Here is a 16,135-nt window from a genome sequence, read left to right on the forward strand (position 1 = left end):
TTCACCCTGCCTATTCTAGCAAAAAGTTAGCCGTACAAAGTCAATGCATTGTCCTCGTTTGACGTCAGTGCAATGACTTCTTTCAATGTTTTTTTCAACAAAGATTTTTATTGACTATGCTCTAACAATAAGAAAAGACAAGACAGAAGAGCGGCTTTCTAAAGAAGAGCCTATCAGCTGGGACGTTGATTGGCTTGGTTTATCCAGAAGAAAGAAATGATAGTCTAGTGATGATCTTTTAATAGAAGAATGGGAAGCTTTATTTCAAATTAAAGGTTATTGTTCTGTTGTTCAATTTGAAAATAAAATGCAAGGCAACTTCATGAAAATATCATCTTCAAGTTCACATGTTCAGAAGAGAAGAATAAGGAAACGAAGAAAAAAAACAAAGGACGTCTAAAAGTAAGTTGCTATCACTTTCTTTCTTGTCGTTGCTGTTTCAACTATCCTATCGTAAGTTTTGACTTGGAATTCGGTCAATCGATTTGTAAGTTTACATAATATTCAAACTTTTTTATATATTTAATCATATATTTAAAAAGCTATTGCAATATTAAACCACGTTAAAGTTTTCAAATTGATCTACTGAGATAAAATGTAGCTCACCTCTAGCCACAAATTGCGAACCGTTAGACACCCCTCCTCATCAACCCAGTTAACAAATTGCAAGTAAAATTACTCTTTTATTTTATACCTATCGGGAATTTCAAACTTGCGGTAAAGAAAAGTAACACTGGATGGATCCTTTCATAAATCACGTTACGAACATCACTCGCCTCGTTTTGAAATTATTGCCATGGTGATTAACTCCCAGCGGATTTTATCAAAATTACTTCCCATTTTAATGTCTCAAGAGACATAATCAGCATGGTTATTGTTTGAATACGAGGCAAGTGATGTTCGTGATGTAATTTATGAAAAGGTCTATTTAACGCAGTCAATAACATGATCCAACCGTTAAAGACAAGACTCCAATTTCCATCAGCTCCTTTTTACAGCCCCTGTGTTATATACCCGGTGGGACCCACGCCGTACTGGACAATTTGACCAAAATTTACCCCAAAGTGGAGAAAATACAATATCAGTACCACTGGGAAATGAGCTTTGGATTCATCCACATTTTAAATTCCATGGAAAAACCCAACGGGATTTAGAAAGAAATTTTCATCCACGATGTAGGTAGAAGTTTCACCGGGGCTGTGAGACAGGGATATTTTAATCCCGATTCCCGCTTACTCTTAGGTGCCAAATAAACGGGGGGGTTCGAATAAACGGGGGGGGGGTTGGAATTTTTTGAAATTTCAATAAAGGGGGGGACCTAATTGACGTCCTAATTGCCGGGGGGGGGGGTTGGAAATTGTACTTATGAAAACCCAAAAATAAGGTACATATAGGCTAAAATCAGGCTTTTTGGAGCAAAATAAGGGGACTTCTTTTAGCCAACTAAAAATATTCTTTAAAATTGATAAACAGGGGGGTCCTAATAAGGTCCGGGGGGGGGGGGGTTGGAAAAATTTTCGAAAAATTAACAAGCGGGGGGGACCGTTTATTTGGCACCTAAGAGTACTGAAGTAACTCACAGTCTGTTCATCTAAAGAATCCTGCATTGTAACACGCATGCGTAATTTGTCGTTCTTTACCATAGTGAATTTTTCATAATTGCCGTGTTTAAGATGTGTTTTCTGACTGATGTAACCAACAAAACTATGGCATGTTATAAATTTCTGTTTGTTACTTTATTCCAAATTTTCTGTTTAGAAAACTATTCCTGAAAATTCAAAAATTGCATTGAAAAAATTTGATGAGGAAGAAAATGAAGACTTTTGCGAGGAAAGAGTATTTCAACTTTGGAGAGCTTAGTTTCGGCGAAGAAAAACATTTTGAAAATTTTTTCGCAGTACATGGGTATCTTTTACCGAGCAATAAAAATTTTTGCAGAAAATTTTTGTAAATGCTTCTTTGTCTCGAAATCTTCAAAATAGTGGTTTTTCATCAATTTTTCATCTGGATTTTGCTTAAAAAAACAGTCATAACTTTTGACACATCTTTTTAGAAAAATTTTCCGCAAAATTTAAAATAGTTCAATTCTTTGCGGACAGTGTAAAGAAATTTTGAAACAAAAAAGTTAATTACCCATTAAAACTAAGCACATTTTGTAAAAGAGGGTGATGCAACATATTATTAACATCTTTTTAAAGTTCATTGCGTCATTTTTGCAATTAAATTCTCAATTACTCTTAAGGGATTCGATTAAAAAGCAATTTATAAAGGCAATTCTTTGTTAAAAGTGTTAAGGAACCTGAAATATAACTTTTATGTTCAAATACAAAAATCAATTTTTGGACTATGGTCAGAGCCCTTAAACCATATGTAGTTAATTCCCGTGATAAACAAAGAGGAGTGAATACGAAAGAAATTTGTCGTTCTTTTTATCTATTTTTAGTAAAAGTAGGATTCTTTAGATAAACCCCCTCCTAATGTTAAAATGTTCTCCGATTTCAGCACCAGAATCATAAAAATCCATGGCGTTATTACAATTGTCATGTATCCTGCTCTTGTTATCAACTACCAGGACTTTTGAATTCTCCAAAGGTAGTAAGGTGAAACGATCAGCACTTGCAGTCACCGTTGAAGGTTGTTTCAACGCACTTCCCGGTACAGGTGCTAACACTGATATGGCTTCGCATGCTTCTAATATTCGTTGCCAAGATTTTTGTAGAGACAAAGGTTACATGTTGGCAGCTACGCAAGGTACTTCTTTATCGATAGAGTTTTATATAGTTTTCCCATAATATGGGCCATATAAAATATTTTTCTATATAGGTATTTTGTCCAACCAGACCAGGGATTAGCTTCCGCCATCATGCATTTTTTCAGTTATTGATACTTTAGATTTGCTTTGCCAGTTCCAAAATCTGAAGCTGAGATCGTTTTTATGTTCTTATATAGGTTTAGGCCTAAATTTCGATTGGTGTTCTTACGAAATTGTTCTCGTTGGAAAATTTGTACTTTGTGATTTATTACTTTAAATCATACAACCTTTAAATAATTATTTGAAAACTACAATTTCTTTAGGGCAAATTTGCCACTGTCGCAATATCTACCCGAGAGGAAAACAGGTAGCGGATGACAAATGTCGAGGAAGATGCCGATCTTATACTAGTTGCACCAGTGCACAAGAATGCTGTGGAGGTAACAATCATTTAAAAATTTTGTAGATCGTTCGGACCAGTTCGCATTTATGTTTTATCAGCTCTGTAATTTGAAGGGGTCGGGACTTGGCCGTTATTGGCCGAATCAGACCGTATTTGGACTATAATTTAATGTTTTTCGCGGAACTAATTAATGTCAAAAATTTTCGCGACAGGAAATTTCACGAGTTAGGCCATTCGCCGAAGTTTTCATATTTCACGAGAATTTAATCTCGCGAATCGTGAGGATAGAGTAAAAATGTTTCCTGTTTTTTCTTATAAATTTGAGACAAAAGTATCCCTTTTTGCTCGTTTTACTTTTTCAAAAGAATATAAACACATGTTTTATAAATATATAGAAGTAATCTAAAAACTGCAAGGAGTTTTGTTTGATTTTTCACGTCGAAATTTAAATTCGCAAATAAGCTGTATTGAGAATTTTTGCGACTATTCAAATTGGCAAGTTTTAGAAAGTTCACGCAAATCGTAAACATTTTGACATCAAAGTAATTGTCGCGGTACATACCTAAAACGCAGAAATCGATTCCCTTAACCCTAATAGCCCCAAGCTTTTTTGACTTTTGTATCCCCAGGGGGGGGGGGTAGAATCTACCACCCTCGATTATTTTCGATCTAGAAGAGCTATGGCCATGAAATTTGGTACAGATGTTCTCCATCATGATACAATTTTCCAGGAAGAAAAAAAAATTGATGACGTCATTCAAAAAGTGATGACGTCATCACAAAATTTCCACCTGTCGGAAAAAAGTCCAAATATATGGTTTACAAAAATGTCTATTACAGTCGAACCAATAAAGATATTTCGATTCTGTTTGAAGATTCTGAAAGGTAAAAGACTGTTTTTTAACATAATTGCCGGTTTTGCAATTTCCATTAAGATTTTTTCTTAAAATCTATGCTGAAGATGAGTAAAATTTTCAAAATTTGATGACGTCATAAATGATGACGTCATCATTTTCAAAATTTTCTTTAGATTTTTTTAATATTTGTATTATCCAATGCCTATCACGTGTCAAAATTTGAAAATGATCGAATAAATAGTTTAGAAGTTGTCAGCACTTTAAAATTTTGAGTTTTAAGGATTTTAGCTGGGTTTTATGTCATGTTTCACAATAAAGTCATAAAACCTGATCTGGACAACCTATGACCCTAAAATTTTGTACAAGTACTCTTAATAAGATTTTATTAAAAGTCAGAAAGTTTCAAGTCATTTGAAAATTTTTTTTCCGAGATATAAACAAAAGAACTCTAGCGTGGTAGATTCTACCCCCCCCCCTGGGGCTAATAGGGTTAAAGTATCAAAAAGAGCAAAAATTCAACTTCTATTTCGACCAGGCATCGGCACTTTTACTGTTTCCGTGGTCGGAAACATCGACGTGGCAAAGCAAGTAATTCGTCGAATCGCTCACGCATGGCAAACAAAGTCAACCTATCGAAATCATATGATTAAGAACCTTAAGAAACCATCGGTGGTCACTCAAAGAGCCAACTGGTGGGGGTCTTTCGATCACAAAGGATGGTCAAGTTGTCCAAATGGACTGTACATGACCGGTCTGTACCGCAACGATAACCGTCCAGGCGACAAGGATCAAATCTTTTTGCTCGAAGAAGCCGAATGTAAAAGCGCAGCTGCTCACTTGTATTCGAGCGGAGCTAAAGATCGGGATTGCTACAAATTGAATATTTGGGGAATTTGGGATAAAAAGAACTGGGCTGTCTGTAAAAACGGTAAGATTGTAAAATCATGACATTATTCTTATCCTCGAAATCCTGGAGTCACCTAGGTAAAAAGGGTTACAAGAATATTAACCCCAGAAGAGATGTTAATGCTTATTATTTTTCCAACACAAGGTGAAAAATAAAAGAGAAGTGGAAAAAGAAGTAACAGAGATACCGTTGAAGGAAGAACTTTTACCCGCTACGTTACAGCGTAGTTACACGTTTTCTATAAAAGCATCCAAATTTTTTGAAGCCTTCGGATGTTCTTAACTTTTTGGGTTTTAAGCCTAAAAATGTTCTTAAAATGTTCTTATTTTCTCCATTTTGTGACCATTTTACCTATTTTTCTGCAAAATCCAGTGATTTCGAGTCTGCTAAGCCATAATGTTCTTAACTTGTTCTTAGCATTTTGGCCATCGAAGCCTTGTGTTCTTGATGTGTAGTTCGTTCTCATAAAAAAACGTGTATAACAAAAGAAAACCGCGTATCAAAAAACAAGGTACTTGAAACAATAAGTTGAACAAATAAATACTTTTAGCGAGACTCAACTTTAGAATAGGAAACGTTTTAAATCAAAACACTTCAAACAAGAAGCTGCCCAAATAAACACTTCTAAATTTGCTACTGATTAAAAAATAAAATGCTTAAGCATCGATTGAAAAACAAATATAACATAAAAGTGAAGAACGAAGAATGTCCACGAAAACAACTCTCAGATTTTCTTTATCTTGTCTAACAGAGGTCTATATTTTCACATTCTAGTCCTTCAAAACGGAATGTGAAATTTATGTACATCCAGAGATCTGCAAAGTAACAAACACCCTTGGCAGGGCCATGGGGGTAAACTGATCACTTCTATTGATAAAGCAGCCTCCAAGAAGAAATTTTAACAAAGTCTTTTAACCAATGCTTCATTTAAGTCAAATTCACATGCTGAATATTAACTAACCCAAATCTTGCACATTATGTCTATTCATCAATATTTATAAATGGTACAAATGATCATTTCCAATAATCTTATAATTATCAGCCCATATCATGCCTTTAAGGGATACTGGATCCCACTCCCCGAGTCGTATTATCATCTAAGTAATATACGAGGATTCCAGAGATAAATTGTATTTCCCTCCTTGTCTTTCTTTGTCTTTCGCTCTGACTAAACAAGGGACAATGTTTTTAATATTTTTTATTTAATGTTTTTTCTTATGAGAACATAAGGCTTCGATGGCCAAAATATTAAAAACAAGTTAAGAACATTTTAAAGGCTTTACGAACTCTAAAACACCCGATTCCTTAGGAAAATGGACAAAAAAACTAAAAAAAAACACGAAAATAAGAACATGTTAAAAACATTTTATGGCTTAAAACTCAAAAAGTTAAGAACATCCGAAGGCTTTTTTGGATGTTCTTATTAAAAAAAACGTGTATGCTGACAAAGCAAAATAAACAAAAGAATTTCTCCAAATTTTGTCCTCGTACGCCGCCGAAAGGGGAGAAAGTAATTTCTTTTAATTAAAAATGCTGTGTAAGCAAATACTAGGAAAATGCAACGCCCCTGTGAGGGAGGGGTTGAATCAAATAACTTTGATTGATTATTACACAACTTTCTTCTTATATAGGATACTACATGGATGGTATGTACAGAACTAGTGGCAATCATCTGAGTAACATCGAAGAATTCCAATGCTGTAAACCAAAATCACAAACCCCATCATGGGGACACTGTTACACTCACAATGTAGCTTTATCCTTCGATTACAAAGGTACAATGATTATAAGTTTTCTTACGGTTTCTTCTAATAAGTTACCATAAAATCCTTCAGTAGAGTAGATAGGGATGAAGAGCGATCTGTGTAGGAGAGCAGAGATTCACGACAAAGCACTTAACCATTCATGCTATATAAATCTGCTATCCTTAGCAAATGCTCCTTTACCCCTGTCTACGCTACAGGTTCTTAACAATTAAATCATTTATACAAAATTAATTTTCTCTTCAAATTAAAATTCGATTTTCACATCCCAATAGCATCTTGTGGCTCCATCCATTTTAACATGACTGGATAAAGAAATCTCACCAGGTCAATGGGACGAATGTTCCCAAACAAAGCATAAGCCAACTGCCAGAATTGTCGTAAAAACGGCATTAGAAAGTTTTTAAGCATATTTAAGGGCGAAAACGCTAAGCACAACGAGGCTCGCTAAAATTACATCTGTAGTTAAAAAAGCGTGTAGATATTTACTTAACAAACTAGATGCTGAATGGACCTACCTGATGATGAAAGTTAGATAGCAATGCGAGGAGAAAAATGAAAAAAAATCAGTCAGAAAATATAGCGTTTAGCGAAAATGCATAACGCAATAAATTCATCATTGATTGTTGATGGGGGGACAGGGAAGGGTTGTAGGGAAAAAATAAATAGAAAGTTCTGGTCGCAAAAATCAGTTTTATTGACAATTGAATCATGCTTGATGGTGAGCATTGTTATCAATAATGTTTTTGTGTAAAAAGCATAGAAATGAATATAAGGAAAAAATCCAATGAAAATCTGCAAACACACGGCGATTTCCGGCATTTTCAACCGGAAAAATTTTTTTCTCAAAATTCGAACTCGGCCATGTTTTGGGCATTGTTAATACGCATCTTTGAGCAAAAATCAGAAAAAAAAAAAAAAAGACCAAAATCTTGAGAAAATGCCAAAAAAACAGTTTTTCCGGCTATTTCCGGCATTTTCGGCCGGGAAAAAAATATTTTTGAAAATCGGGCTTGGCCACATTTTAAGGTATGTTCATTTTGCATCATTGTGCAAAAAATCAGAAAAAAAAGTAATGACAGGATTTTGCACCAAGTCCAAAAAAACCCCTATTTTTAGGCAGTTTTTGGCCCAAATTTGCCCAAATATATTTTTTTTCGAAAATCGGGCTCCGTCACATTTTAGGCATTTCCATTTTGCATCATTGTGCAAAAAATCAAAAAGAAATAATGAGTCAACATTGAGAAAAGCTATATTTTCTTATTTGGTTAAAGGGAATTTCCCCAAAATACGAAAATCCGTTTTTAAGGGGAATAAGAATTTTCCGGGAAAAACCACTTCAGCCATTCTTTAGAGAAATCTTGCCCCTCCATCTTTGTACAAAAAATCAAAAAAAGTAATGACAGGATTTTGCACAAAGTCCAAAAAACCCTATTTTTAGGCAGTTTTTGGCCCAAATTTGCCCAAATATATTTTTTTTCGAAAATCGGGCTCCGTCACATTTTGGCCATTGCCATTTTGCATCTTTGTGCCAAAAATCAGGAAAAACTAACGAGCCAATCTCGAGAAAAGTTGGTAACGAACTAACGAACTAACGGACGAACAGAGGTTAATTTATAGGACCTCCACCGGGGTAGGTCCAATAAAAGGCGAAGGGTGGCTGTCGGAAGCCGGGAGTGAGGGAGTCTATTTCCTTTTCTATTTACGATAGGCCTGTGATGTCGAATGCTGAGCTGGAGTGCCACACCAAGGGATTTTTCTGAGCACTTTTTTATGTCCGTATACCGGCCAAGATTGAGTTTTAGAAACTCAATCCAAAATATAAAAGATATTTTCTAGCAAAATCAAACTTGTTTGAAACAAAAACCTCTAATATTATCTACATATTCAAAATATTTTTGGGAGCTTCGCCGTCTGAACACCAACCAAACCCCCAGCTTCATCAATAAACAGCTTCAGATCAGATTACGCAATCGAAGCTGGCGGTGACCAGGGATCAAACCATAAACCCTTAGATTGAATGGTGAATGCTCTATCGACTGACCTACCCGGCCACTTAATAGAACACGCCTTTTATAATAAAATTTTGATCTCAATAACAGGATGGTCCAAGTGTAACCCTGGTTACTACATGGCTGGAATGTTCCGTAACGATTGTAACAATCTCTATTGTATTGAATATTTCAAATGTTGCACCATGGGTTCATCCAATGGAAAATCGTTCCCCGAAAATCCGAAAATTTCAGTCCGTATTCGAGATACTGATGGAAAGTTGAAGGAGTGCAGTATGAGCGCAATGGACCGTAGTGCAACCAGCACCTCTCACAAGTGTACCCCCATTACTGATACAACCAATGGAATGTATTTGGAAGCTCGAGAATTCAAAGTAGAAGATAAGGTATAAACGTTAATCGTGAACTTCCTAATTGCTCCCGAAGGGAGCCTATGTTGCTTCACGAGGCCGTGCTGGGGATCGAGCTGGCGAAAAATTGTTCAAGAAAAAAAACGGGACGATGTAACCTAGTGACCGTATCTACTAAAAGATTGCCGAGTGGTGAGCTTTTAAGCTAGCTCGACCGCGCGAACAAATATTTTGCGTATTTGGCGCTCCAAAGTCATAGCTTGGAATACAACAACGCCGCGTGAATAGAAATTTATCGTCTTTAGCGCTCCAAAGTCATAGCTTGGAATACAACAACAAAAAGCAACGAAGCAGAGACCAGTTGGCTGGTTGGTTTCAGAAAGTAGAAGGTATAATCCCATATACTGTTCTGCAACTTTGATAGTAAGTATATAATACTATTTTATCAAAAGTAATGTTTCAGATAGGATGTATGATTGAAAATTATTTTAAAGAATTTCTTTTTGCTTTGTATCCTTGTTGTATAATCAGGCATCAGTTTAATACTTTACTGTTACTTTCTTACTTTTGGGTAATTATTATCAGAAATTGGAAAAAACTTTGCATACCACCATTAACGAACCTTCTGTTTATCTCCAGGCGATGTCAATTGAATTCAATTGATCCAAATTTTCGCAATTGAACTATCAAATTTTATCAAACTATAGGTGTTTGGTTACTGATAACCTGATCGAAGACGACCCTGTGTCGAACGAAAGAAATATTTCTATCCCCAGACAAACAAATTGCGCTGCCAGATAAGTGAACCACGCAGCTGGATAAGTGAACGTGTTGTCACGAGTTAACGCACAGTCGACTAAGTTCGCATGAAAGCGGGCAGAATAGACCTTTTTTCAAAGAGGACGTCCTGTTGAATGATTATGTAGTCCAGCCATAAAAACAATGATAGAGCCATGCATAATTACTGTATCATGCATATTGTAATAATTATGCATGGTTTTATCATTGTTTTTCTGCTGGACTACATAATTATTCAACAGGGTGGCCTCTTTGAAAAAAGGTCTATAGGGATGGTGAAATTAACGCCCATGTGTGATCGCCCAATTTTTTAAGTACTTCTCGCAGACCATGCATTCAGTCCGGGGTAAGTCTCAAAAAGTAATGTTGAAATCCTCGGACACTCAACAAGAATATCCCTGGAGTCCGGGGAATCGGCAGGGTCGTTCGAACATAATTCAACTTTACCAGAATCTTTTAGTTTCTTGACTGTTCGATTTGGTTGCGGTAATCTAACACCTATCGTTTGATAATGTTAGATTAGATTGGTACCCGTGAAAAAGGGTAATTTGCATCATTTGAGGGAAACTTTACATTCCCTCCAAACTGCAGACCTTTCTTGGTCTGCACTTTGTCTAAGATAAAATGTAAATTAAATGTTTTTGACTTTTGAATTTTTACAATTTTATTACCATAAAGCTCTACTTTTTGGAGGCGATACCAGTTTCCCTCCAGTGATACCTTTTTCACGTAATCAAACAGTCTGATTGACATCACCTGGATATTTATTACAAATTATCTATTGACAGTTTCTTTTTCTCTTTTCCTATTTCAGCTTTATGGTTTTGCCTTCCAGCCTTCGTTCATTCACCATGACAAATACCATATTAACCATTAAAGTAGTCTTATACGTTGGATGTATATACCGTCAACTGCTTTAAAGCTAGATTGACATTATATGTTTTTACGAGTTCTGAATTGCTGCTTCAAATACGCTGAGTTTGCCCAAAGATAGCAGTTGTTCAACCAATCATCAAACTTCATTTTAATATAACATTTTAATAACAAGAGAGTTTTGACTTCAAAATGTTGAACAAGAATTGGAATGAATAGACGATATCGGCTTAACGTGAAAACTCAGATTTGATCCCCGAATATTGCCCACAATGCTTTGCGCGGAAAAAGTTCACGGTGAAATTTTTTCCGCACAAAGCATTGTGGACAATATTCGGGGATCAAATCTGAGTTTTCACGTTAAGCAAATATCGTCTATTGTCTGCGTTTTTAATGGAGCTGTGCAATGTTTGTGCAATGGGACACCAAAACAGCAACCATTTTAACCGGACCTCCACAGAATCATCTTTTTTGTACTGTCCAAGAAACATGGAAATCTGTTTGTTGTTGAAGAGGATGTGACGATAGAGAGAAAAAGCTGACTAGAAAGCAGTATGTCCCATGTTATCTCAAGTAATCCCATTTTAGAGCAGTTGACGGTACACAAACTTGACATTAACACTCCTTTTGTTGGAGAAATTCCTGAAGGATATTTCGTGTTATGTTCCTGTTGTTTGGTTGTATTATGAATCATTTTGGTTTTTGAATGCTTCTGTACCCACTGTATTCTTTACAAAACAATAATTACATTACGATATAGACAACAACTTAGCTGAAAATTTTATCATTGACAAAATATAGTCTTGGAAATTATAAATTCATGTTTTGATATGTTTGTTATTTTTATTTTTATTATGGTTGTTTCAAAGAAAATGATTTTGAGAAGAAAGTCATTCTAAATATTTCCTGAAGATTATTCCAAGACCCTGCCTATAAAACATGAAAAGCTTTATAATTCAAGCTTTATAAGGTATCTATTAAAGGGGGCACGTTTAGTGCAAGCTATGGCTGAGAAAAATGAATACTTTGCAATATCACTGTATTTCTGACAAAAATAAACACAGCATTTCGCCTTTTCTGAATTTCAATCAATCACTGTCAAATGCCTGTCATCGGGAGCATCATAGCGAAAGCTACTTGCTAGTATAGAAAATATAGAAAGCTCTGAACGAGAAATATATATTCAATATTGTACGAGTGAAAGTGTGATAACTTGAAAAAAAACTCTTCTCTCTCTATTTGTGTCTTTTTCTATGTTTTCTTTTTCTCTTGCTGTCATTCTCTCTCTCCTCTATTTTGATGAATGAAATCAACATCAATCGAACGGTCATTAAAGAGATAAAAGAATTATTTTCATAACTCCTTATATAATCTGTGGTGTATTATGAATGAAAAGGAAAACATTTCTAAGCATAAAAGTGGACAAAATATACGCTTATGATGAAGACGGTAATTGTATGGTACAAAATGAAATACAGCATTTATGTACTCGTTTTTAGCCAATCAGATTACTTCATGTTGACGATAAACTGTATTAAGGGCTCTGGATGTACCCAATTTTTCGATTTTACACCAACTTAAATGGCAATTTCTGCATTTTAAAAAGATTAATGTATAACTTTTTTTATATGTCCTGTTAAACCTACCTTTTTAGAATTTAAAAATCGAAAAATTGAAATGAAAAAATTAAATGAAGAAGAAAACGAAGAGTTTTTCGAAGAAGAGTATTTCACCTTTCAAAGTGCAGTTAACGATTAATCACTCGTAACAAAGGAGAAAATACCGTAATTTACACTCGTCCTTCCTTCTTCCAAACCATACGATTATTAGTACAAATTCATTTTTTCAAAAGCAGTTTGTTCTTAAACATGTCAAAGAAGCGAAAACATAAGGTTTTATTTTCAAATTCTGAAATTGATTTTTCACTATGACCAGAGCTCTTAAACGAATTATAAAAACGACTTCAGTCTAGGTTTACGTCAATCAATGAAAAATGTCCTTTTTTCTCTATTATTTACCATACTACCTATAAAAATCATAAAGTTCCCTTAACAATCACAAGTGCCAAAAAGACAAAAAGTCGCTATTTTTCCGACTATTTGCTATTTTGGCGCTTTTGATTGTTAAGGGAAGTTTAGGATTGCTATAGGTTAGTACGATAATAGTTTTTCAATAAACTTAGCCCGATGTTTTTAGTCTCACTAAAGACACTAAAGAGTTCGAATTCAATAAACGAATAGCTATTCGATCGGCTTTAAGGAGGCAATCGTTATAGCTGTAATGCAATGTTTATTTTCATATCATAAATCATAAAAGACAGCTAACAATAAATCAATATTTTTCTTGCAATTTAGACACAGCCTACAGTTGGCAAGCCGCAACGTGTAAAGAATTTCAAGCCAGTCATTTGTACAGCCTCCAATAAAGCATACAGGTGCAACAAACGAATGACCAGCACAATCAGTACATCATCTACACTTAAGATTGGATCCGGTTTCTCAATGGGGGTCACAATTGGCGCAAAAGTCGGATTCGAAGCAGGTGCATTTGGTGTGAAAGCGACAGGAGAATTTTCCACTCAAGTTTCATCAACTTCTACTTTTAATGTAGAGAGAAGTAAAACGTGCACAATATCGTTCACCGATCAAACAGATATTAGTGTCAATGTCCCGGCTAATGAGCAGGTACAGTTCTCCTTACTCGTTAAAACCACTGAGTTCTATATACGCTGGAGGAATAATGTCTCAATCAGAGCAGATCGGACTTTTTTAGAAATTTGACACCCTGATTGCAACACTAACGGGGGACCTACCAAAAAGTATAAGTTGATTGCTAACTGTGTCCGTAATATTCAAGTTCGTTATAAGAATTTCAAGTCAAAATTCATTCAAAAAAAGTCAAAAATAATCAAAACGTCAAAAAGATATGTGACGAAGCAATCTAAGACTATTTGACGTTTAAGACGTTGTTCAATGCTGAGCTCTTCTCATAATTTGAAAATTTGAGAATTTGACCTCTTGAAATTTCATCGACAGCTTATTTTTCAGTAGCTTTTGTGGCCTCATTGCTTCAAATTCCTTCACTATTATACCAATTGAAGAAAAATTTCACGTAGGGTCAAAAAGCAATAAGAAAAGCGAGCAAAAATTACTGTATCAAAAGTAATGGCCCTTTTAAAGTACTAACGGTATTTTGACCCCTTTACTAAGAGTATACTCGAAGTCGGCAGCGTTTTTTAAAAAATTTTCAATTCAATTTTTCCTCATTCCAGGTGATGATAGACCTTCTACGTAAGAAAGTGGATATTGTGTACAAGTGGAAAGGTGTCTTTCAAATGTTGGGCAAGTATAAACTGTCATGGAGCGATGGAGATTCAAAATTTCAAGATATCACCAGTATCTTAACAGGTCGGTCACAAAAAATAGACTTTCTTGGTTAAATTCATGGTCACGATCTACCTTATTACATGAATATGAGTATGTTTAACGGCCTTGAAATTAACACGCAAAAGATTAACACGAATTTTATTGCTTTTTCAAAGACACCACTGCTGGTTTTAATTCAAGGGGTTTTAATTACACGAAAAATTTTCAATCCGTGTTAATTACACGTCTCATAATATTCATGTAATAAGGTATTCAAAAAATTGAATTTTGTACGTTTTAAGATTGCAGGCTTTTCACGCTACTAATGCCACCCATTGTGAAAATTTACTCATTCTTCCTTTACTAATCACATTCTTAAGCAAAATACTCTACCCAGCTGGCACACACTTTGTTTCAACGTTAATCTAACGTTAAATGGACCTTGTGAACGTTAGATAAACGTTAAAACAACGCTTCTTCAGTGCTTTTAGAATAGCGGAGGAATTCTTCATCAATTTATCAGGATTGTGGTGAAATTTGTGATCCAGACCTATATCATAACCAACTTTATTAAAATGGAGCCAACTGGAACCGTTTAGACGTTAGAAAAATTTTGAAAAAGTACAATCTACCGAATTACATCCTACTAAAATTCAATAATTATTTCTTTGCGATCTCCTTTCAACTCCTTATGAAACTTATTCGATTTTTTTCTCCTACACGAAGGTATTAAAAAGAAGTTCGAAAACCCCAAAGTGCAGTATACGTTACTGCGTAAGAAAAAAAACTATATAGAAATAGTCTAAATCTAAACAATTGCTTTTTATTATAAGGAACTGACCGTGAGATCTATGCTTTTGGGCAATGGAATTACCCAGATACCGATGTGTTACAAGTCTTGGTCACTAACCAAAAATCTGGACAAAAGAAGCTGGCTTGTCAACATAACTCGGGTTCTGGAGACAGCAATTGTGCCGCAAACTTCACCAAAAAGACATAGAAAGAGACACAAAGAAAATGTCATGGATTTGACTTTGTCATTTCGTTATTTCTAATATAAATTTTTTATCTTATTTGGGCGTTTATTGGCTTCTAGGTTGGGGTTTAAGAGTAATAATTTTTACAGTAAGTTGCATATTTCTTTTGTCAGCGATACACGATTTTTTTTATAAGAGCCTACAACATTATTGAAGCCTTCAGATGTTCTCAATCTTTCGAGTTTTAAGCCTAAAAAATTCTTAATATCTTCTTATTTCAGCATTTTATGAGTGTCCATTTTCCTGATAAATTGGGTTCTTTAGAGTTTACAAAACCTTAAAATGTTCTTAACTTATTCTCAATATTTTGGTCATCGAAGCCTTATGTTCTTATACACTTTGTTCTTATAAAAAACGTGTATTTCATTATGACTTAATATGTATGTTTTTCTTTTATTCGGGTGTTTATTGGCTGCTTAGAAAAATGATTAGTAATTCTTAAGGGTTTTTTGCTTTTGTCAACGATATTTCATTTTACCTAATCTTAATTTTAAAGAAACTTTCACCAAACTTGCAGATAAATTTTTCTAGTTCGTCATTTTTTTGTTCCAATACTTTTATTGTTTGTGTTTTTTTTGTAAGCTATTTTAGGCGTACAAACTTTCGCGAGCAGAAACTTTCACGATTTTCGCGAATTTTCGCCTTTTTTTACGAAAGTTAATGTCTTTGAAAATTCTTGACAGGGCAATTCGCGAAAGTTTATGCTCGCGAAACTTTCTCATAAAAAATTGAAATCTATAAAACCACGAAATCGTAATAAATATCAAATTTTTCGGTATATTTTTATCCTTTAATGCCTTTTTAAAGTCCAAGAGCAACCGTCCTTACCGAATTTAAGGAATATTTTTCACTTTTAAGGCAATTTTCATTTTCAAAATTCTCATTTTTATCCAACGATTCGCGAAAGTTTATGCTCGCAAAAAACATTTTTTTCCCTCAAATTCGCGAAAGTAAATGTCGTGAATTTCGCGATTTTTCGATTCCAAGACATATCGGTATAGTGTGGATACCATCTTTG

At 34.8% G+C, this 16,135-nt stretch overlaps 2 protein-coding genes across 3 annotated transcripts in view; one reads left to right on the forward strand and one right to left on the reverse strand.

The window, feature by feature from the left end:
- LOC136799388 (uncharacterized protein CXorf58 homolog) overlaps nucleotides 1-16,135 on the reverse strand; it is a 35,559-nt gene that overhangs the window by 13,975 nt on the left and 5,449 nt on the right. The window lies entirely within an intron of this gene.
- On the forward strand, nucleotides 295-15,633 carry LOC136799382 (uncharacterized). Its single transcript, XM_067056095.1, has 9 exons — nucleotides 295-402; nucleotides 2,503-2,751; nucleotides 3,076-3,192; nucleotides 4,548-4,940; nucleotides 6,551-6,694; nucleotides 8,785-9,080; nucleotides 13,070-13,399; nucleotides 13,987-14,122; nucleotides 14,914-15,633. Exons 2-9 carry the CDS (start codon nucleotides 2,523-2,525, stop codon nucleotides 15,078-15,080), a joined length of 1,812 nt encoding a protein of 603 aa, XP_066912196.1. The 5' UTR covers nucleotides 295-402; nucleotides 2,503-2,522; the 3' UTR covers nucleotides 15,081-15,633.

Source organism: Clytia hemisphaerica, unplaced genomic scaffold, assembly GCF_902728285.1.
Source record: "Clytia hemisphaerica strain Z4C2 unplaced genomic scaffold, Clytia hemisphaerica genome assembly, whole genome shotgun sequence".
NCBI lineage: Eukaryota > Metazoa > Cnidaria > Hydrozoa > Leptothecata > Clytiidae > Clytia > Clytia hemisphaerica.